General features: G+C 44.5%; 1 protein-coding gene across 5 annotated transcripts in view; it reads right to left on the reverse strand.

The window, feature by feature from the left end:
* Window positions 1–24,616, reverse strand: part of PDZD2 (PDZ domain containing 2) — a 139,316-nt gene that overhangs the window by 12,791 nt on the left and 101,909 nt on the right. For all 5 annotated transcript variants that reach the window (XM_042952595.1, XM_042952588.1, XM_042952602.1 and 2 more), the window contains 9 exons: window positions 24,246–24,471; window positions 23,226–23,343; window positions 21,472–21,604; window positions 16,843–16,924; window positions 15,269–15,303; window positions 14,167–14,323; window positions 11,648–12,444; window positions 7,679–7,814; window positions 728–4,784 (listed from right to left, as the gene is read on the reverse strand). In XM_042952595.1, the coding sequence (XP_042808529.1) occupies window positions 728–4,784; window positions 7,679–7,814; window positions 11,648–12,444; window positions 14,167–14,323; window positions 15,269–15,303; window positions 16,843–16,924; window positions 21,472–21,604; window positions 23,226–23,343; window positions 24,246–24,471 (5,741 nt within the window). The remainder of the gene's footprint in view (window positions 1–727; window positions 4,785–7,678; window positions 7,815–11,647; window positions 12,445–14,166; window positions 14,324–15,268; window positions 15,304–16,842; window positions 16,925–21,471; window positions 21,605–23,225; window positions 23,344–24,245; window positions 24,472–24,616) is intronic.

The following is a 24,616-nucleotide window of genomic DNA, read 5'->3' on the forward strand; positions in this document are numbered from 1 at the left end:
AGGAATTTTCTGCTTAACTCAGGTCAGCTTCGAAGGCCCAGACTGTTGTCCCCCGAGGTGCAGCCCTCCCTGTCCACTCTCATCTCTCTGATGGCGCTCTTGCCAAAAGTGCCATGTCCCATCAAGACTGCCCTGCAGAGCGACATTCTGGAAACCCTTTCTCTGCAGGCAGGGTCTTTTTCCAGTAGTGATATTAAAAAGCAAAGGGGGCTAAATGCAATGTGGTATCCTGACAGAGAAAAACGACGTTAGTGAAATGTGTTCCGTGAAATCTGAATTAAGTCTGTGGTTAACTGTGTTCTTCTAGTGTTAAATTTCTGACTTTTGACAACTGGACCAGGATTACAGAAGATGTTCCCATTAGGAAGAGCTGGGTGAGGAGCTTGGGAGCGCTCTGCCAGTCTTTGCACCTTTTCCAAAAATTGAAAACTAGTTCATAATTTTTTTAAAAGTTTATTTGAGGGGCGCCTGGGTGGCTCAGTCAGTTAAGCATCCGACTTCGGCTCAGGTCAGGATCTCACAGCTCGTGGGTTCAAGCCCCGCATCAGACTCTGTGCTGAGAGCTCAGAGCCTGGAGCCTGGAGCCTGCTTTGAATTCTTTGTCTTCCTCTCTCTAACCTTCCCCTTCCTGTACTCTGTCTCTGTCTCTCTTTCAAAAATAAATAATAAACATTAAAAAAGTTTTTATACAGTTTATTTGAATAAAAGGGGAGAGGCAGATACTTACTTAACTGACCAGCCTTTTCCAGAAGGCAGATCCCAGGTGGTTTCACCCACATGATGGGCTGAACTGGGTGCCCCAGGCTCACTGGCTTTAGGGCTGCTTCCTCCTGTACAGGCCCTGTCCCCCCGCTTCATGGGGCATGAAAGGGCAGTGGACCCATTGAGGCCTCCCGCAGGAGAGCCAAGCGACCTCCTGGGGGTGATTTCCAGCTCGGTTTTGAAGAGTACGGCTGTCGGTCCCGCTGAGAAGTCCTCATTGCAGAGCTTGTCAAGGTCAGGCATGCTCAAGGCCCTCAGTTCCTGGAGCTTAGAGCGGGATAAGGGAGAGGGCTGGGTGTGGCGCACCGAGGACTTGTTCCTTTTGACGGGAGAGGCTGGGGTCATGGTTGGGGTGGGAATTCCAGAAGGACTAAGTGATTTCTTTGGGTCTGAGTCAGGGCCCTTGTTACTGGCCTCCGCTGGATTCTGCTGGGAGACTGTCAATGCTGTGCTGGATGGGGACTTGGTCATCTGGGGGATCAGGGTGCTGGCTTCACTTTGGCTTTCGCTGCAGGAACTCAGGCTGCGTCTCAGTGACCTTGCTGCTGGGTCACTGGGGTGGCTGAGGCTCCCGGAAGCAATGCTGCCAGATGACCGTCTCCCAATGGGAGGCTTGGAGCTCGCTGACAAAAAAGGAGACACCCCAGACCTGGCCACTAGCCGGTCAGAATGGGCTAGGTTCTCAAAAGACTTGATCCTCTGCTTCACAGAGAAAAATGAGGTAGATTCGTAGTTCTGCTCAGAGTAGTAATGTCTTCTAGTGACTTTGATTTTGTCCGTGACTAGGCAGCTCGTCTCTCGCACTGAAAGAACATCCCCTTCGTCTGTTGTTGGAAGGTTCCTCGATGTCTCCAGGAGGGGCTTGACGCTGTACACGCCCTGTCCGTTAGCCAGGCCAAGACCACCACCTCTGGCTGCCTTGGCCTCGAGGAGCCCCCCACTTGTTGCAGGGATCTGGCTGTCCCGGTGAGAGCGACCTGGGCTGTGTAGAGCATGCGCTTCCCGTCCAAAATGGCTTGAAAATTGGGCCGGCATGGAGTAGGTCCTGGTCGCTGGCCTTGGTGTGAAGTATGGATGGTCATCTGGCACTGGGCCCGCTGACGTGCCGTTCTTGGTCATCCCGAGGGAGCCTGACACCTGACTTGACTTCCCCTGCGAGGAATCCACCTTTCTAGTAGGCAGTTGTGGGGAGGAGGAGGAGGAAGCCAGTTTTGCCACACTGAAAGATCGCTGGGTTTCCTGCTCTACCTGGGACGCACGAGATGTGAGTGACGGCGGATGACTTGAGGACGTCTCCTCTGACTGGTGACAGAACCTGATCTCACTCTTCTCCTGACAGTTGCTCTGGGCCAAGAACCCTCTTAATCTGTCACTTTCAGCTAGCTTGTCACCACATGCATTCTTGGGCATTCTTTCAGAAGAAATTTCAACTATTTTCAGCTGGTTTGTTCTTTCTAGGGGATCACCAGTAATTATTCTGCCTCCTTTGTCATCAGTCACGCCCGATCGGGCTACTTCTGGTGCCGAATCCATTCGGCTGGCCGTGCGCCGCTCCCTCTGCCCAGGAGGTGGGGCCTCCTGTCCATTTGTGGCTGTGGACGCGCTGTTCCCCACGGCCACAGGGGGAGCCCTGGTCTCTGGCCCACACTTAGGAGATCTGGGGGCCGCTGGGCAGCCTCTGTTGGGTTCTGAGTGGAAAGCCACGTAGGATCTACCGCATGCACTCTGCTCAGGGAGAGTCCTGGGGGAGGCGTGGGGCGAAATGAACGCTGTGATGCTCGTTTCCGACACTGACGGCTTCAGTGACCCCGGGGCAGCAGGTGGCCTGGTCTCCAGCACGCACTGGGGGGACCTGGGGGTGGCCGTGGCATTTTTGTCAAGCTCCTCGTGGTCTATGTGGAACTGGTTAGATGCTCCCTTCAAAAGCATTTTGTGGGAGGTCTGGGGTGAAATGAGGGGTTTCCTGGGGTCTGTCCCACCAGCCTTGGCAACGTGAGCTGCAGGGGCCTCGGAACTGGCTTTGCTTTTGCTTTTGATGCTGAGTCTCTTCAGCTTAGGACCAGATTTGGGTTTCTGACAGTTACTTAAGAGTGTTTCCACTGAACTTTTTTTAGGTGAGTCTTTATTTTCCAGATTCACTTTCAGCTGGGGGGAGCTATTAGGCACAGCAATCCCCTTTCTGGAATTCTGGCTGGAACTCAACACCTGACTTTTGGAGTCAGGGCTTCTGCTGGGCGCCATGGGTTGCTCCTTTTCAGTTTTGCCCTGCGAATGTGTCCCTTGGTTATTTTTATTTATTTCTTTAAACCAGGCCATGATGGGCCTCCTGGAAACCATTTTTGGTTTCTGTAGCAACTCATCCAGCTCGTGACTTTCGGAGATATGTAGATTTGTCAAAACAGACTCTCCATTCTTAGGGACATGCACGCTACAGGGGGACTGATTTTCAGTTGCATTGACATTTGTCTCTTGTTTTTTATTTGGGGTCTCGACACGCAGCAAGTCATGTTCTAAAACATCTACCGTGTTCAGACTGCCGAGAGCGACCGGAGGGTTGTGGAAATGCGTGGCGGCTTCAGGAGGCTGCCTGTTCCCCACAGATGAGCTAGTACTGGTGGCCTCCATGGTTTCTTCTTCACACGAGGGTCTGGGGTTCTGTAAAATCCTTACATCTGCATGAAGTTCATGCTCCTGAGAGCTTATATCCGAGAGAGGAAATGGCTGGGAAGAGTTTGGAATTGAAGGGCATGAGTTTCCTGGCACAAAGGATGCTCTCTCGCGTGGATTTCCCACCACTTGACTCAGAGCACTGTGCTTTAAGGGCAGAACTTTGGCCAACACAGGGCAGGGTGCGGCCTGGGCAGGTGCGTGAGCAGTAGTTGAAGGTGGATTGGGGGAACCATTTGTAGAACAAATTTCAATTTGCTCCTCCTCAGACTCTGTAGTGTCTTCCCTGTGAGAAGATCCGCGGGAACGAGGGGGTGACCAGTTGTTCCTGGTGGAAGCTCGTGGGGCTTCGGCGAGCGATTCAGGGTCAGAAGATGAGTCCTCGGCATCACCATACATGGATGAGAGAGATGGCTCCGTGCTGTCACCCAGGCCCGACAGGGACATGCTGTCTTCGTGAAAACTGCTAAAATTTCTAGAGTAGTTGCTCAAAAAGTTTTTGTTCACAGTAAAATGTTTGTCAGGATTAATGGAATCCAAAACTGAAGGCTGGGAGGCCCACTGTGGGGGAGGGGGCTGGCCAGCAGCCCAGGCCCTCCTTAGGGTGGGGGTCTGGTTCCCCACGACTGGCTCAGCATGGTGGGAACTTCCACTTCCAGTGCCTGCTGGAGGTTGACCCTGAGAATGTCCCACTTGACTCAACCGGTCCCCTTTCTGAGGAGACTGAAGTCTTGGTTCAGAAGCATCCAGCTCCTTGATGAGTGTGTCGATGTCAGTCACAGGACTGCCCCCACTTTCCCTGGGGCAGCAGTGCCCAGAGACACCCCCACACGCCCCTGCAGCCCGGTCAGTGGGTGACGGCAGGGCAGGGCTGGCCTGCAGGGCCCTCTCGGACACAGAATCTGTTCCCTCGGGCAGGGCAGAGCCTGAGGAATTTGCAGGCACGAGGACGCCTGTTGCTTGCAGAGCCTTGCCGTGGTGACCGGGACTTCTCTGTCTCTCCTCCTGGGACACGAGGTCTGGGGACAGGACGCCACTAGCTGCAGACGCGGCCTCTGCCTCAGGTCCCGCGCCCCTGTGGGCAGCTGCCTTCGTGGGCAAGTTGGCTTCTGGGGCTGCTGGAAGGTTGCTGAAGTCACGGTGAGCCACTGCCATCTTCCCTGGGGAGGCGCTGCTCTCCTGGGCGAGACTCACATGACATCTGTCCTCAGACTCAGGCACCCCGGGTGACACTGGCTCTCCGTGGTCCTCAGGCCGCCTTGCTGGCCCCGTGTCCATGGAGGTCTTGCTGGGCTCAGGGTGAGCTGCCCCCTTCTGCTCTGGGGTAGGGATGAGGTCTGGGGGGCTATCCAGTCCTGTGTGGAGATAAGGGGGGAAGCAGGGAGAGAGAGGGGAAAGTGTGAGAAAAACTCTCAATTGAAAAAAAAAAAGGAAAATGAAACACTCTCAAATTTTTGGTCTTTTTTCAGAAAGACATCCCACAGCCTAAATGTAGGCCTCCTTGTCGTTCTGTTTTTGCCTCTGAAATTACAGAGCGCTCACATCTAACAAATACCACCCTGCTCTAGACGTTCCGAAATAACTCAGACTGGCTGGCAGAATAACCCTTTGTTTCTGCCTTTTCTCTCTTTTTGGTTATTTTTAAGGATGGGGACCCCAGAAGCCCTTCCCCTGGGTTTCTTTACACCGTCTGCTCTGATGGCAATGGCCTCAGGGGTCAGGCTGTTCTATTTGATCCCTCGGCTTTGTGTTCATCTGCAGAGGCTTCAGGTCTCTGGTTTAGCTCTAGGTCATGGGTTTGGCCTTATGGTGGGAGTTGTGAGCTGTAGAGTCGAGTCTAAAACAGTCAAGTGATGACCTCTGGGGACTTACTGCTCAGCGCAGGACAGGAGGGAGGAGGCTAATTTGGGAAGAAACACAGGACGCCACAGAAGGAGGCAAGTCCGCACTGTACCTTGGTTGTGTCTTGACCGCGTTGAGAGGATTGGGAGAGCTGGAAGGCCACATAGTCTGGGAAGCTCTGACAGAAGGGGGCGGGGGGGGGGGAGTTCTGCGGGGAGAGTCAGGCCACACAGTGATGGGGAGGAAGGCGAAGAAGAAAATGGAATGAAAGCAGAGAAGAGAGTGCATGAAACCTCAGAGGCGCAGGGAAAGGCAATGCGTGCGGCGACAGTGGGAAACGAAGTCCTTTCATGAGACGGGCTCTGGAGGGGCCTCCTCATGAGGCCCCCACACACTCGGGCTAATCTGTTCACCTCTGGCACATGGCATCTTATAATCGGGAGAAAGGACATAATAAGAACATTAGATTTGCTATTTTCTTGGGAACTATGGGTTGCTGGGAAACAGTCACAATGAAAGCACCTGCTTTGAGATGATGGTCTCCCCAAACGTTATATTCACTCCACATCTCCCACACAAATCATTTTTTTAATTTTTTAATTAATGTTTCAATTTTTTACTTAAAAATTAAAAAAAATTAAATATTAAAAAAAAATTTTTTTTTAACATTTATTTATTTCCGAGACAGAGAGAGACAGAGCATGAACGGGGGAGGGGCAGAGAGAGAGGGAGACACAGAATCGGAAGCAGGCTCCAGGCTCTGAGCCATCAGCCCAGAGCCCGACGCGGGGGCTCGAACTCACGGACCATGAGATCGTGACCTGAGTTGAAGTCAGACGCTTAACTGACTGAGCCACCCAGGCGCCCCAAAAAATTAAATATTTTTGACAGAGAGAGAGAGGAGAGAGAGACAGAGTGTGAACAGGGGAGGGGCAGAGAGAGAGGGAGACACAGAACCTGAAGCAGGCTCCAGGCTCTGAGCTGTCAGCACAGAGCCCAATGTGGGACTGGAACCCACGAACCGGGAGATTATGACCTGAGCCAAAGTTGGGCAGTTAACTGACTGAGCCACCCAGGCACCCTTTCCACACAAATCATCTTAATTGCATATTCCTTTTCCCTCCTGAAGTTCCTATGTCAACAATTAAGAACTAGTTATTAGGACTTAGTACTGTGCTAAGAGTTTTTCATGCACTTAATTTTCCTCCCAAGACTGTGAGGTAGGTCCTGTCACCATCTACTTGGGAACAGGAGGGAACTGAGGCACAGAGTGGTTAAGCAATGGATCCAGGGCCAGAGTTTATAGCCAGGGTCACCCGGGAAGGTGGCTCCACACCCCACCCTGTTATCTATAAACCCCGACTGCATGGCCTCTGTGTAGACAGCACTTGGCAACAGCAAGGTCGGCCTATCAAGACATGCGTGGAGAGCATACACAACCTCCCCAGACCCCGTGGAAGGGGAGGGACGTGCCAAGATTCGAATCCACGGGCTCATGTCCTTCTCTGCTCTGTCTTTTTGAACTCCCTTCAGAATGACTTTCCTGCTTCTGCTGGTACCAACTCGGGGAAAAGTCACAATGAGACAAAAGGAAGGGATTTAACAGTCATTCTTCAGTTTCAGATGCATTTGCTGAACAAATCTTAAGTTTTTGTTAGCAATTTGACTTTATGGCAAAGCGTGTAACTTAAAAGTGTTTTGGGGGAGATTAAATGATGTAGAGGCAGTCCTTGATGTCACGTTTCAAAGTAATCCTTCACTTGTAAACCTCCCCAAATGTCCAATAATGGGCAGAATGTTGCCTCAGTTATGGCACAAAATGGGGAGGGAGGCCCAGCAGCCTTACAAATGATGTTGCAGGCACAGGAGGACGCGGAAGACATCGGTGCAGCGTCCGAGCTAGAGCGGGGCCACAGGTGTGTGGAGATGGACTCATTAAGTGTTTAGGACGGCCCGCCAGGGCCAGCGTCAGCCGTGCAGGCCAGGAGTGTCTTGTGACCTCAGCACACGGCTCAAATATTACATTCTGTGGATGTGTGAGGGAAAAGATAGTTCTCGGTGCATCTGATCTCATGTAAGCAGAGTGCTGAGATTCTGAAGGGCAGGAACCCCTCTGTGTCATCTCATGACTTATTCACTAAGGTTCACATCACAAAATAGGTAAAGAGTGTCAACTGACTGAAAATGGATGCAGTTGATGTGGAACTAAAACTAGGAGTTTAGGCACAATGATTTAGTAAAGTTGTTAAATGCAGGAGCTTTTAAATATCATTCACCTGTGTAAAAGCACCCCCCCCCCCCCCCCCCCCCCCCCCCCGCTTCCCAAAGTTCTCCACGTGTAACATTTGTATAGGGGTAACTTCTGCCTTCCCATCTTGAAGCTTAACCAGCACCAAAATAACCTTACCTGTCCTTGGTTGCTCCGGTGCAGCTTCCGGCAGGTTCTCTGTGCGGTGGCCAGCCTCTGGGTGGCATGGGGCACTGGCTGGCCCCCAGTTGGAAGGGACACGTCCATCCTCGACAGTTAGCTTCCCCAGAGATTCCTGGCACAATGACAACCACAAGTCACTGTCGTCAGTTTTCAGGTTTTCTGCACCCTAAGACCTCACACACAGAGAAGAGCTGGTTTGGGGAATTTCAGAGAACCCCGGATGAGGAGCCACGAGATCCAGATTCTGGGTGTGAGATCCACTAGAAATTATATGGACTTGTCATTCTTCCTAAGCCTCAGTTTTCCTAACTTTGGAATGTGGGTGATCAGGGAACTGCAGATCAGAATCACACTGAGATGTCACCCCACACCCATGAGGGTGGCTATAATCAAAAGCAGAAATAACAGGTGTTGGCGAGGATGTGGAGAAACCGGAACCGTGTGCACTGTTGGCGGGAATGTGAAATGGTTGAGCCGCTATGGAAAAGGCTACGGAGGCTTCTCAAAAAAATAAACACAGAAATACCATACGATCCACATATCCGACTTCTGGGTATACACCCAGAAGAACTGAAAGCAGGGTCTCTAAGAGGTATGTGTATTGCCATGTTTATAGAAGCACTATTCACAATAGCTAAAATGTGAAAGCAGTTCAAGTGTCCGTTGATCACTGGATAATCAAAATGGGGGATATACCGAAAATGGGATATTACTCAGTCTTGGAAAGGAGATTCTGATCCAGGCTACAAAAGGGATGAACCTTGAGGACATTATGTGAAGTGAAATAAGCCAGTCACAAAAAGACAAACTGTATGATTCCACTTTTATAAGGTATTGAGAGGAGTAGAAATCAGAGAGACAGAAGACAGAGTGGTGGTTTCTGGGGGCTGGTGGGAGAGTTATTATATAACAGATACAGAGTTTCTGTTTCACAAGATGAAAAGAGTTCAGGAGGTGGTGGTGATGAATGCACAACATAATTAACATATTAATACCACTGAACTGTACATTTTCACATAAGGTGGATTTTACCACAGGAGAAACAAATGGGGAAAAAATTGGGGATAAGACTTGCCCTGTCTAACTCACAGAGATTTAAATAAAAGATGAGTAAATGAGTAAAAAAAAAAAAAAATACAGCCCACAAAAGGCTATACAGACGTAGGTATTATTGTCTGTGTACAGTAATGATAATATCCATGACTGTAAGGTCAGCATCTCAGTTTGGTACTTAGGGCCAGGACTCATCTGGACAAATGAAACGGACATTTAATCTTTCAAAATTTCACTTTAGCCAAGTGTCAATTACTTCATCTTCCTTTCTTCTATCTAAAACCTACTGAAAAAAAAATAAAGAAAGAAAAAAATCGCAAAACCACCCCGCCAGGAAGTTAAATCAGATTTGAAATTCACTCTCAGAGTTAAGGAGTCTCCACAAAGTGGCCCAAAGGTGGCAGCAGAGGAGAGAGGTGAAATGGATACAGCGTCTTTCAGCGGCTCTTGTATAAAAATCATTTAGTATCTGCTGAGGGAAATCTGCACAGGGTTTGAGTCAGTTATTTCTCTTTAGCAGTAAGGCATAAACGTAATAGAAAACAGCAAAAGAGGTTTGGAATTAGTAAGGCATAAATGTAATACAAAACAATGAAAGAGGTTTGGCATTAGACAGAGGTGTGACCGAACAGCACTGTGAATGCACCAAGTGCCACTGAACTGTATTCTACAGTGTTTCATTTTATGTTATGTGGCATTCGTCTCAACTTCAAAAGTATTAAGTAAAAACAGCAGAAGACAACTTACTTACCGAAGGTTTTTTTTCTTTTTAAGCTCCCAATATTTGAGGGTAAATACTTAATGACAATGCATTTTTTTAAAAGTTTATTTATTTATTGCTTCTCGGCCTTTTGGCTAAGATCAAGTGTAAATTTTGTTTATTTTGAGAGAGAGAGAGAGAGAGAGATCATGTGACCAAGCAGGCAAAGGGCAGAGAGAAAGGGAGAGAGACTCCCAAGCAGGCTCCGTGCTGTCAGTGCGCAGCCTGAGGTGGGACTCGATCCCACGAACCACGAGATCAAGACCTGAGCTGAAATCAAGAGTTGGGTGCTTAACTGACTGAGCCACCCAGGCGCCCCATAAATGGCAATGCATTCTATTTTCTTTCTGATGTATAGATGAAATCATATTTTTGAAATAAATTTTTTTAAGAGAAGAGTTAAACTTTTGTGCAAAAGTTTTAAATGCTTCTCAAAATTCTTATTGGGAATACTCATTCACAATGACAAAAGCTCTTATTTTATAAACAATTATGAACAAAACCCTTGATTTATATAGTTATCCAAAACTGGCTGATACTTTTTAAAAGAAGGGGTTAACCCATCAGCCGAACATTGCATTTTAAAACACATATGCTAGTTGGAAGTAGTAACATATTTTAGGAGGATGAAAAAAGATGTGTTTCTACTTTTTCTATATGGTTAACAAAAATCCCTTCTGCCTAATATAGTTTTTATGACTTCATATGTTCTGGGTCTGTTTACACATATGTTTGTATAAACCACTTGAACATGTATCTTTATAGATGCGGCCTTACAATCAGCTCAGAGAGAAACTATTTATGTTGAGATCGCAAACATTTGTTTCTCTTACTCCTCCTTGCTTACGTGGAGGTATACTGACTAAAATCAAGCCATGTGAGAGGTGCCTGGGTGGCTCAGTTGGTTGAGCGTCCGACTGTGGCTCAGGTGATGATCTTACGGTTTGTGGGGTTGAGCCCTGCCTTGGGCTCTGACACTTGAAGCCTGGAGCCTGCTTCAGATTCTGTGTCTCCCTCTCTCTCTGCCCTCCCCCGCCTGCACTCTGTGTCTCTGTCTCTCAAAAATAAACAAACATTAAAAAAATTTTTTTGAAAATCAAGCAATTTGACAATCTGGACCATTCTAACATACATGTAACCAAGTTGTAACGTAAATAATGTTGACTCGCATTTAAAGTGGTGCATTATAAGTTTTCTTTTTTTTTTTATTTTATTAAAAAAAAATTTTTTTTTTTCAACGTTTTTTATTTTTGGGACAGAGAGAGACAGAGCATGAACGGGGGAGGGGCAGAGACAGAGGGAGACACAGAATCGGAAACAGGCTCCAGGCTCCGAGCCATCAGCCCAGAGCCTGATGCGGGGCTCGAACTCACAGACCGCGAGATCGTGACCTGGCTGAAGTCGGACGCTTAACCGACTGCGCCACCCAGGCGCCCCTTTTTTTTTTTTTTTTTTTTTTAAGATTTTCTTTTTCAGTCTTCTTTACCGTCAACATGGGGCTGGAACTCACAACCCCAAGATGGAGAGTCAGACTGAGCCTGCCAGGCGCCCAGGTGCATGTTAAGTTTCTAAGTGAATGCCTGCCCAATTTTTCATGTGATTCTCACAATAAGGGTACGAATAGTTTTGATTATTACACAGTTGCCGTAAAAAGTCTGAAAAAATAAGGATCGCGCAGAACGTCACCAGCTGGAGAGAATCACTGTTAGCCTGTGTGACGGTCCCTCTGGCTCTGAGAGATAATCAGGGCAGAATCCCTCCTCAGAATCAGGGCACGATCTCTCCTCAGTGGTCCAGACAACTGTGCCTCACAAAGACTCAACAACTTGCCTCAATGGTCACCCAACCAGCCAGTGGACCAGACCCAGCGTTCTTCTTCACCAGCCTAGTGCCGCCCTTCCCTCATCAACCATGTGTACAGGTCCCGTGTACAGGTAAGAGAGGGATTTCATCTTTTGGCAGAATGACCTATGACTCAATACCTGGGCATGTTCCCCCCACCAGCTGCTACGGTCTGTTTCTCCAACCATTCCCCCTCTTCCAGGCAGGATACCCTCTGCTTCCTAACACACTCCGTATTCACTTACACAAAAGTCACTGAGATCCCAAGTAACTGAAAGGAAACCAGTTACCTTCTCCACGGTTCCATCGGGATGAAAATCAGTCCCGGTCTCTCTGCCAGAAGTGGCCTGGATACATGGGTCATCAGCTTCATCAGCTAGGTTTTCAGTCTCGGAGTTGCTGGGCCTGGCGTCAGCCTCGGGCCTCTTGTGGTGTGGGCTGACCCTGGCCACTGGTTTGTGCCTGGACCCCAGGTTGTCATTCTTCTGCTGGGGGGACCTGGAGACATCTGTGCGCACCAGATTCTGGGGGCCTGTATCGGCTTTGTATTCCAATTTGGGGGAACTCTTAGATCCTGATAGTTCCTTCTTCCCTGAGCGGCCAGGGCCACCCTTGGGGGCCGCTACCGAGGCCAACAGGTTGGCTGAATGGGAAGGAGTGTCCCCCGTGCCCTCTTGGACACTCTCCTCTAAGTCCAGCGAGCTGCCCAGGAGAGGCACTGAGGAGGCCTTACTGACCAGTGTTTTCTGGGGATGTTCCTCCTGGTTGTTGATACTCATGACCTTGGAAGAGGTCATCAAGACCTGCCTACAGTCGTCCTCTGGCAGAGACCTGCTGGGACCAGAGAGGGTCCCTGGGAGGGAAACGCAATCCCCTTCGCCATCAAACTCTTCTTCGTCACTGGCATCGTCTGTGTCATAGCAGCCAACCCTCCTCTGGCGGACGAGAGGGTTTCGGAGCACCTGCGGGCTCCCAGGGAGACTGGCTTGTCTGGCAACCGTCACCTGCTTGTGGAAGAGCCCCGAGGCCCGCTGGCTTCCTAGAGACACGAGGCTGTTGGCCCTGGCTTTTCCTGGTTCCTTGTGAGCTGGTGGGGAGGGGGAAAGAAATCATCAAATGAGACAGGGTTTCCCGTCTGGCCTGGTTTTACAACTCAACCCCCCTCATTATACATGAGCACCCCCCCCATTCACAACTGCCACCTATTCGTCCTCTGGCCACTGAAGACCAGGCTTAGATGATAGGGCTTCTTGGGATTTGCACAGAGTGGACAGCCAGAGTCCCTCTCTCCTTTTCCCACTGGCCTCTTTTCTTGTTTAAAATTTTTTTCTTTTTTTTACTTCAATCTCTGGATTTGGTTTGCACATGTATGCTGCCTAGAGACAGAAATGTTTAATTCATCAACACCCATGATGCCTGATACATGGCTGGGGTTCGCACTAGATGCTGCTGCTGGGAGCTCCTTTTTGGGAGGACACCCAGAGACCAGCAAGCCCTGCACTCCAGGACCTTATCCTGTGAGGCCCCCCTTCATCACAGGAGGCCCTTCCTCAGGGGCAAGGAGTGGGGGCTGGGTACGGGGGGCACATAAGCTCCTAGAACATGGTACAGGGAGCCTGATATTATATTGTCTGTAACCAACCAGGGATAGGGGAAAACTTGTTTGCTCAGCAAACTCTTTGCATCTTGCTAAATGAAAGAAAAATTACACGTGCTTCCACCTTGAAATGTTTCCATCAGAGACTAGAGTAAGCACATCAGCTGCTTCAAATGAAAGCCAGAGTGGTTAAGTCTGCCTGTCCTAAGACAGAGATGTTCTTGTTCAGACATTAGAAATTAAAAAAAAAAAAGTGCAGGGGTGCTTGGGTGGCTCAGTTGGTTGAGCGTCTGACTTTGGCTAAGGTCATGATCTCGCGGTTTGTGAGTTGAGCACCATGTCGGGCTCTGTGTGAACAGCTCAGAGCCTGGAGCCTGCTTCAGATTCTGTGTCTCCCTCTCTCTCTGCCCCTCCCCCACTCATGCTCACTCTCACTCTCTCTCAAAAATGAATAAACATTAAAAAAATATATATTTTTTGGTAATTTTTTTAGTGTTTATTTGTCCTGTGAAACTCGCGGTCTGTGAGTTCAAGCCCCGCCTTGGGCTCTGTGCTGACAGCTCAGAGCCTGGAGCCTGCTTCAGATTCTGTCTCCCTCTCTCCGACCCTCCCCCATTCATGCTCTGTCTCTCTTTGTCTCAAAAATAAATAAACATTACAAAAAAAAAAAAAAAAAAAAAAAGCAAACCACACCAGCAGAAGCCTGACAAATCAGTATGGTTCACATGGGATTACCTCATATTATAGTGAGAGCGTAATCAATGAGATTTAAAAACACCTGTTTGATAACATCTCTCTTACGGGTTCAGAATCTTTCACTCGCTGCCTTCTAAAAAGAATGAAGTTAGGGCCCAGTGAGGGAAGGGACCTGGATCTTGGCTAGGGTTCCCCTAAAACATAAAGCCATCAGGTTGCTAACCTGATTTCATGCCATAAATTTCAAGACTAAGTTATGTAAATAGCATCTAAATGCTGGTTTAGCCACCTCCAACACCCTGGGTGCAGAACAGGTGTCCAGATCCTTTACCGCAGACCTGAGGGGCCCGTCATTAAATGGTGGGCTGCATTTTCTAAGAATAAACTCTGAATTTAGTCAGGGAACAAAGATGGCTTCTACTCAACCAGAGGCTTGGGTTCCAGTTCTCCGTTCACATAAAAGCATCATAATACGTAAACCCATGTGGCCCAAGTCAGAAAACAGTCATTGTTTACTGGAGGTGCTGGGTGGCAGGCCACCGTCTTCAGAGATGCTGCAGCCACTTCCTGGGTGATCCTCGTCCTCAGAGCCGGCCACCATGAAGTCTGACAGGGGGCCTGGGACACCGGGGGCAAAGTACTGGGCGGGTTCGGGGTCAGAAATCAGGGGGTCCTGTTGGAGAAGACAGTGGTGGATGATGAGCAAGCACACCAGAAGCTGATCAGCTGAAACAGTAATTACTTCCTGTCTTTCCAAGAACACTTTGTTCGAATCCATGGTCCTGTGAAACAGTGGTGACAATAAACACCCAGTTCCATTTACTTCAGGATGGCTAAATTAAACAATTAAGGAAAAAGCCAACAGTTGCGGCCAGACCATGTTTTTAAAAGATTTTTTTTTTTTTTGCCAAATGCTTAGCAATGATCAGAAAAGCCACAGCAGCACTGTATCAACCATCCCAGGAAAAACACTGGGGGAGAGAGAGAGGAAAATAGAAATAAATTCCCAGCCACTGGTTCAACCTAGTGATAGAACAAGGAAGAGGGGAGTTTGAATCCTGGGCTCTGATCCACTGGGATTGAGGGGCCGCCAGCTGAGAATGATTCCAGTCTGCTTAAAGTCACAGGCTCCCCCCAAACCAACTGGGACCCTTTATTGTGGAGCAGGTTGTAAACTATCCTTCAAACTGCAGCTCACGGGGCTCAGGTCATGATCTCACGGTTTGTGAGTTTGAGCCCCGCATCAGGCTCTTTGCTGACAGCTAGGAACCTGGAGTCTGCTTCAGATTTTGTGTCTCCTTCACTCTTTCTGCCCCTCCCCAACACATACGCATGCTCTCTCTCTCTTTCAAAAATAAACGTTAAAAAAAATTAAAAAGAAAAACTGCAGCTCACTTCTTTTATTTTGTTGCTCTATTCTTTTCCTAGATGAATAATTAATGAAAGAAACACACATTTTTATATTTGTTCTCAAATTAGCATCGTTGCAGTTGTCTGTGTAGAGTGGCCAAAATGACTCATGGACAGAAATATGGGCTGGGCCCTCAGGTTTGGCTTCTGGGCTCCAGGAATCGGTTCGTGGGCCAGCTGAGCGAGGCAGCAGTGTGCCTTGACTCACCTTTTTTGCAAGAGAGGGACTCTTCAAGGGGGTACCTGTTGGAGGGAAAATTCACCATAAAGTTAAAAGAGCGCAGCTCCAATTCTTACAACTAGGCTCTCATTCTCAACTAGAAAAGAAGGAGCCAAACATATTAACTCTTCTCTGCTTGACTGACACTGATGGGCTGTGTGCATAGGTGGTAGACATGTATGCACTTGACCCGATCCCCACCCCACCCCACCCCCCCAAGGTTCTGCTCATGCTTCAAGCCCTAACTTGGATGCTACCACCTCCATGGGATCACCCAGTTGGAAGTAACTTCTTCTGAATCTCGAGAGTACTTTATATTATCCACACACCAATTTCCATACACACAGTATAATTTAATTATAAGTGGATGCCTCTCATATTCCTTCCTCAGCTATTCATCTACAGGGCTGAGATCTTCAGTGATCTGACTCCACAATGCTCAGCATTGCACCTGGGTCTAGGAAGTATTCGGTGATATCTGCTGAACGGATCGAAGGATCAACGAAAAAGAAGTCCCACTCAAGAAACCCATGAAGAAACTGGGGAGAGGGTTGAATAACGTATTTTGGTTTTTAGTAGAAGGATGTGAAGATTCTGCATTGAAACTTTAAATTCTATGCCATGAGCAAAAAGATCTTGGGCATGAGGTCCATAGCTTAATAAAATCTTTCATAATAAATGATCGAATGGGTACGCCAGGCTTAGGAGAGGACAGCTTGCAGTCAGGTCAGGAGAAGGAGATGGCCGAATAAAGAGCCCATTATGGTTGTGCCCACTTTAAATATATTAATTATGGATGGAAATAATCAGGGCATTACATGGCTGCCAAAAAATCTTAAGTCTTCCTTTTCCTCTGACAACCAGTAACTCATGTCTCAGTTCTTTTTTCTCCTGACATCAATCTTAACATCAGTAATATCTTGAGTTGAGACATGTTTGCAGAGTCCCTTTGGATTTCTATTCTACCGGAAACATTACTTTCAAAACTTGATGGAATGTTTCACATTTAAAATTCATATGAAATTCTTACTATTTCAGTCCTTCTCTGCCTTAAGTTTCCCACTTAAAGAAGCAGAAAATCATGATTTTGGGAGCCTCTATTACCCTTAAGTTGAAACTTAAAAAAATACCGACTTATTATTGAAATAGAGCTGCCATACTTTGTGGAAATTTTTAATTCATGTAAAGAAACCCCAGGTTTTGGAATGGAGACCACTCTGCATCTATCAAACAACTGATATTTTGGGATTACTTCATTTTTACCTAAAACATTTTATATGAATTGTACATAAAACACACGAAATGCCGCTAACTCATTTTTGCAAATGATCTTGTAGTACAAGAAGCATGCATAATTAGAACTTTAATAAAGCACATTAAATAACTGCAGAAATCAAAAGTAGATGCTAAGAAAAAGCACAGAATCTCTTGGACAACTACTTCTGCCAAACCTGGTAATTACAAACAATCCAACCAATAACATTGCATTGGGGAGTGTCCCATGGGGAAGGTTAATTGAGAGACTCTTCTGAGTGTTGAATGAAAATGTGCAAATACAGTACCTAAGCCAGGAGACGAATTGGCCTCTTTGCTCTCCTGATAAGTGCTGCGTGCTATCACTGCATCCATTTCCTGCTCGGAAACCTGGTTTTCAGCAGAAAGCACAAATTAGCTGGTTTTATTTATTTCCCCCCCCAAAAAAAGTAGCTAGGACCAGAGTCAGAGGCTGAGTGCAAATAAAGAGGAAAACCACAGGACCAAAGATTATGACCATCCTCTGAAGCAATAGCTCAGGGCGTATAAGAAATATTGCCAGGTTAACATATTGCTTCAAACAATGTATTCAAAATCAGACCCTCAGTTGGTTTTCAAATTCATTAAAGCTTTCAGGTGCTACATGGCTGATACCTGCCTCTCTCTAGAACACTCACTTCTAATTTTTTTCCTAGATTTTACTTAAACAATTTCAAACCTACATAAAACTTGTAAAAGTAACACAAGAGTAGCAAATTCTTCATTGTTGTTTTTTAAAACATTCTCCCACATTTACACTCATGCTCTTTCTTTATACAGATACACACACCATTTAACATTTTAATTTGGGAGTCAGTTGCAGACGTTAAGAGGTTACAAACCTCCTAAAAACAAGAACATTCTCTTTAATAACCCCGGTACTATTGTCAATTCTAGGAAATTTAACATTGACACAAATGACTGTCTAATGCACATTTCATATTCCAATTTAGCCAACTGTACTAACACCGTCCTTCATAAATGCTACTCAAAATGTGTCAGTAGACAGAAGTAGTTCACAGGAAGTTTGATGCCAGCTTGTGAGGAGATAGGATTTTCCTCCAGAATGCTTACCAACACTCAGCTTCTTTCCCAACAGTGTCTTGCTGGGGGAAAAATGTCCACTGAACTGAGTGGTGGCCCTAGTGATGTAACTGATTTGCATTCTGGTGCAAGCTCCTTATCTTGTTGTGGATCTTTAGCGGATTGTCGCCAACTAACTCCTTTGCATAGTAATGCTTTATAGAAATTTCATTTTTGGCAATCCAGAATTCAATTTAGGGTCAAGTCTTTTTTAGACTCCTTTAATCCAAAACACTACTGAGCTTTTGTCTGTCACAATACTGATATTCTGGAAGAAACTTAGGCCAATCAAACCCTCAATTAGGATCTAATAGTTTTTTCATGCTGAGATTTAGATTATGTATTTTTTTTTTTTTTGCAGAAAAACTACAACAACTGTTTCCTTTTCAGTGCATCAGAGAGGCACTCAGGGTCAGCATTTCATGTTTCATGACTGATGGTAACTTTGACCACTTGATTAGGACGGACTTCACCACATTTCTTTACTAGATTTTTTTTTTTTTTTTTTGGTCATCAATGAGTAATCTGGGAGGAAACAGCTTCAGACAACATCAATATCCTGCTCCCCAGTATATTTTTACTCAATGGTTTTAGCATCATTGATTATTCTTATTTGAATCAATTTTTATGATGAAGTTTTCAAAATTGTCATTTTATAACTCTTCTTTTCCTTCTATATTTATTAGGATCATGGTAGATTCATGCATTTTTCCCCCATTAGTTGTTATCCCTAACTGTCATTATTCAATATGGAAAAAAAGTTTAAAGCCTGAAAAATGCTGAACTACGAGGTATTTTAAAAGACAATTACATAACTTGCATAGAGTTTCTTTTTTAAAGGTAAGAATACTGTAAACTTAGAATGGTAATTTTATGTACTAAAATAACATTTAGCATAAGTAATATTTGGATAAGCATAGCAATTTTTCTTAATAAGTAAATAAAGTTATGCAAGATTCAGCATTATGTTTTAATCTAACAGATAAATCATAATCACATCATGGCTTTTATGTAATACTTTCTAGCAACCTTCACAGGAAATAAAATATATATATATATACATGCACAAAGCATATACACTAAAACACACACATATACTTCATAAAGCAAAAGTAATTTTGTATAAATGAGTTAGGGAAAATATAAGCTTATATGGTGGTTGCAAATTTTTCTTGCCAATTTGCAAGAATTGCAAGGTTGCCATTTTCTAATTGACATTAGACTTTCAATATTTGCAACTATTTTTCTGAGTGGGAGAAAAATGGTCAGGTTTTGAAACAAGTGAAAGATTTCCTGGATAATTCTAGTCATGCTGAGAGCCCCAGGACCAGTTAAAAATGGACCTCTATGACTTTCTTCTACTTAACATAAGCTAGAAGCTGTGACCTGAGTAAGTCCAAATCTTAGCTTGTCTAGACCTGGAGGGTTTGAATGTCCCAGTTGGGCAGTCACTGCGCCAGTCATTATGAGAAACAGAAGAAAAGAAAATCCTTGTGGTATTTCTATTGGAACAACATGAAAACTAAGGAAGTACATACATTCAGTATCAAAATGTACTACTGGCATGAGATGCTGGGGTGAGCGGTATAAAAATACATTAAACATAAAATGGAATCTTGACCAAAAGAAAAATATAGTATATGTTACAATTAAGAACACCATGTTTACCTAGGAAGAAATGTGAAATCTAGTAAAACAAATACTGAAATCTGGTTTTGCTGGATGTATCTCCCACACCATCATGATGACCATTTACTGTGGCCAGAAACATGAATTAACCTGTATTCAACAGGATCGCAGACCACCAGTCCATCAGAATTATTATGCTTTGCGCTTAAATGCCATTCTGATGTTTGATTGTACTGGCAAATTAGGTAGATGCTTTTGGGCTGAGACGAAGCAGACCTCCCAACAAATCGTGACCTGTGCTATTTTGGAATGGATTTTGAAGTCAGGCATGCCTTGAAACGAATGCCTGGAAACCACTGAGAACTTAATTTTTTATAATGTTGTTGAGGGATGTGCGAGGTCAGCTCTAGCTTATTGGACTGCTTCCTAAGTGGGAAGCAGGTGATGGAATCCCAGAGAGGACCCTAAAGGAAGGAGTCAAGACCACTCTAGCTGTGAGTTTGAGGCAAAGTGGTGTTAAAAATGACATGGGGTGCCTGGATGGTTCAGTTGGTTAAGTGTCTGCCTCTTGATTTCAGCTCAGGTCATGATCTTGTGGTTGTTGGGATCAAGCCCTGAATCAGGCTCCTTGCTGACAGCAATCTGTCCCTCCCCTGCTTGCACACTCTCTCTCTCAAAATAAATAAACTTAAAAAAAAAAATGACCCAAAGAGAGCCATGGGGACAGCAGAGAGACAAAGGAGAACAGATCACAAGGGAAAATGTCAGGACTATAAAACGTAAAAGAGAAAAACAGGAAGTGACAAGAAGGAAAAAATGGAAAATGGTAGAAGCAGGACTTGATTTTATTTTAATGATATTTATTCAAGAAGTTTTTATTTAAGACATATATAGACAGGAGAACACAATCTGGGAAAAAAAATAGTAGTGGAGTTGACTTTGAATCAGTCTAATGGCAATCCTTGTCCAAGCACTATGGAGAATCAGTATAACAAAAACACACCACTGAAAACACTAAAAATGATGCTATAAAATTAATACACTAAAGAAATCTCAGAAATGGGATGACCCAAAGTTCTCCACACACATGTCTTACTCTCAAGATGGCATACAAGTCCATCAAGCATAGCAGTCTGGGACCATTTAGGATATAATCAAATAATAGTACAAATGATACAGAGGAGGTGGTCATATGATAGGCACAAAAAGAACTAATACTATTTTTTTAATGTTTATTGATTTTTGAGAGAGAGAGAGAGAAAGACAGAGTTAGAGAGGGGGAGGGGCATAGAACAGGAGAAACAGAATCCAAAGCAGGCTCCAGGTTCTGAGCTGTCAGCATGAAGCCTGACACAGGGCTCAAACCCATGAACTGTGAGATCATGACCTGAGCCAAAGTCAGATGCTTAACCGACTGAGCCACCCAGATGCCCCCCAAAAGAGCTAATGTTCTTAAGGAGCATTTTGAGTTACTGAAAGGGAAAGGCTAAATTTTGTAAAATATAACCTGATATTATAGACAAGTTAATTTAAAAGGATTTTTACATCAAGTACTTGAAACAACAAAAAACAGTGCTCAAAGCCAGTAGAGTTGAAATTGCTGAGGTGTGCTCTGGTTAACCTAAAAAAATTAAAAGCAACTGCTCAAGTATAAAAGAGATACAACCAAATAACACAAAGGCCCACGATACAGGGGCTATGATTATCTGCAAATTCAACAATGTGATATCAATGCAGAAAAAAAATTAGTGGACTCTTAAGCCTTAATGACAGAAGTATTCTCCTCAGGTCAAGGATGGCCTGGACAGATCATTTAATCCAATGCTCTCACATTTTCTTGATGCAGAAACCCAAAAAGTTAAGTATCTCACTAGAGATCAAACAGCTGGAAGTTACTCAGAACCCAGCACTCTTATCTTCCTACCATATTTTATATTCACCAATAACACTGTCAAAATTTTCTAATGAAATTTCTAAGAGTGTGAAGATGAAGAAGTCCACATCAATGATTTGTTCCCATGTGTATCAGTTACTTGGCCACTGTGTGACCACAGGCTGATTCCCAAGCCCGGCTGGGTGAACTGTCTTACCAGAGTGTGCGTCATCATAGGAATATGTGTAATCACTGCTACAGGACAAATAACCAAGCCATCTTTTCATATTTAGAACAATAAGAAGTACTTCACCTTTGGATTAGGGTGCCGGCCAATGACAAGTCGAACAGGTCCTGGGGGGCATTTGCTCAGGATGGTATGGACTTTGCTTAAAGCAGCATGGCGGACATTGACTGAGTTCACTTCCAGGATTTGATCTCCGCGGCTAGGGAGGACAACATAACCAACACGTTGTGGTAACAGTTGAGTTTTTACAAGATTTCCCTCTGGGAGAGGTTTATAATATGAAACCTTTTCTGAATACTTTAAAGAAGCAAATGACATCTTTTCATCTTTGCATATGTGTGAAAAAGCAACACATTCATATAAACACATTAGATATTAAATCAGCAAAGTCCTTATGCGTATCTAGCTGCATTTTCAGAAGTAGTAAAGTTAAATAAAATTGATAATAAGACAATAACAAGGGTTACCATTTTTTGAGCACAGAGTGTAAACCAGGCACTATACAAAGCAATTTCCATAACAATCCTTTGAACAGGTATTATTATTTCTATTGTTTAGACAAGGCCACAGACTTTAGAGAGGCCACCTTGATGTCACACACTGTTGAACTCAGGTCTACCTTTTGATCATCACAAGGTAGCTCCTTGACCACCACCATTTTCTTTTTTTCCCTACCATCTTGAAATGATTATTGTAATGTAATTTGAGGGGGAAATATCTTGAAGCTCAAAGGTTACCCAAGAATTTGTAAAAACGTTTTAAATTTGAACAAATGAGAAATTGGGGACAAGATGCCCATTTTGACTTGAAATTATAGGCAGAGAACTCAGTAGGAGAGAACAAAAGACTCTTTATATGGTGTTTGAAGAATGTTCATTTGGCAGGCTCCAGACATATGGAACCATTCAAGAAAGAAACATCATCTTGGGATGTCATTAAAGGATTTTTTTTCCTTGGGTTCTAAAAGTATATTTTCTTTAATGTACTTTGGATGATTTGCTAAATTTTTTTTGTATGAAAATTCACTCTGATGATTAACTAAAAACATAACATAATCTATTAACAGGGCCCCAAAATGGCAACCTCAAGGCATGTCATTTTGACAATTCCTCAACTGCTCAAGGACTTAGAAGCTTATAGGGGGGGAAAAGTGATACTGTTTACACAGAGTGCTTTGTGCACTACGTGTATATTCTTGTGGCGTTTGGGTGGGCACAGATCCACTGCAGTTACTATATAATAGAACACCTAGACATCTCTTGTATAACAGAATATCCATGCTACAACTCAACTAGCTGGACTGAGAAAGCAGACATGTGGTGATTTCAGACAATAAGCATCTAGACAACATCACTCAGAAAGGAATGAAACAACAGGAAAGGTCAAGAGATTGTACTTAATAATAAGAGGCCCCCGGTTTAAGGGCATGATTTCGGACTCTTTTGTATCCAGTGATTCTGAACTGTTATGAGCAGTTCCTGGCATCACATATGAATTTTACATAAATGAATATAAAAGTGAAAGAAAATATTTCTTTCTATATAGGTATCTATGTAGAGTTGTATTTTGTCAAGCTTCTGAAACTGAGCTTCTGAGTCCAAACAGATCAAAATAGGGAAGCCAAGATCTATAGTTCTCTACTTCTACATTAGCTTTTCATCTTTGGAAATTAATTGTAATCTTGGCTATACTATCACTGCAAATAATACAAAAGTTTAGAATCTCACAAAAGAATGTAATAGGGCAGATATCTTACACATATATTCATTCCTAAATTCATGAACATGCCAGAAGCCTATACTATCAGGTTTACAACAAACCTCAGATTGCTCTCCATCTTGGCCACTGATCCTGGGGCAAGGCTGTGAATGTAGATACCTGGAGGACTGTTTTCTAGAGCCAGGCAGCAGGCACCAATACCTAATCCAACTCTGGGCTCTGAGAGGCATCAAAGAAAACAGAGTTAAAAAAAAGTATAAGTGGTATGAAGCTACATCACTGTATATTCAGACCAGCAATCATTTATTTTTGACCAGACTGAGAATGTAAATCCTGCTTTTTGCTGTTAACATTATCATACTCTGTAAATGAAATGAGTCCACGGCAGAACCAGGGGCTAACTACGGACTGAATTATTCAGCTGTCTGCTCTCTGCTTAGTCTAAAGAACCTCCTCAATTCTGTTTTTGGAAACAGGCAGAGTCGAAGTAATATATTTTTTTAAGATTTTATTTTTTAAGTAATCTCTACACCCAACATGGGGCTCGAACTTACAACCCTGAGATCAAGAGTCCCATGATCCTCCAACTGAGCCACCCAGACGTCCCAATATTTTTTATTCTAGATACATTTCTTTCACTTATCTTTTTTAGCAACTAATCTCTTGGTTACTTCATTGCTCATATTTCTGTAGTAGGTATAGAGGAAAAGGAAACAGATGAAAGGCTGTAAGATCTGGTGAAGACCCACAACTTATAGTTATTAGCTGTATTCTCAACTATAATCTTTTGTTCTTCAAAATTTTTTATTAGCCCTAGAATTAAGTCAGTCAGTGATTTTTTTTTTTTTTTTTTTTTTTAAACATGAGTTTCTGACACACAGTGATTCACCTGGGGAGAGCTTAAAAGACTTTGTACTACTGGTAACTCTTTTTCACTTTAGCAAAATGACTAAAATCTCTACGTGTGATCCCACTGTCCATTTACAGAATACCATACGTTGTTGGCAGTAAACTGTTCCAAAGGAACAGTTCCTAGAAAAAATTAAAAAAACGAAACCTAGGAACAGATGACAAATTATTATGTGAGAGAATGTAAGGAAGTGGGGAGTAGCTGGTATCACCTTTGTTGAGTGTGACTTCCATGACAATTCTGTCCTTGGGCCCGGGGGCCTTGCGACCCAGGGATGAAGAACCGCCTTCGTCGGAGCCTGCTGCTGAGCTGCCCCCACTGGTGTTGAAGTTGGGGGAGCTGGATCTGCTCATGTGTGTGGGTGTGGAGCAGGGTGTGAGGCTTGGGCTCAGTAACTTTGTGCGTACTGTTAAGACGAATAATCCACTCCGGATTTGCTGAGAAAACAAGAGAGTAAAACATTCTAAATGCTAAAACATTCAGACTACTCCTAGATTAAAGGATGAAAAAAAAAAAAAAAAAAAGAAAAAAAAAAAAAAAGAACCCAAACCAGAAGGAAATAAGGGAAGAGAAATCAAGAAG

Source organism: Panthera leo, chromosome A1, assembly GCF_018350215.1.
Source record: "Panthera leo isolate Ple1 chromosome A1, P.leo_Ple1_pat1.1, whole genome shotgun sequence".
Lineage (NCBI taxonomy): Eukaryota > Metazoa > Chordata > Mammalia > Carnivora > Felidae > Panthera > Panthera leo.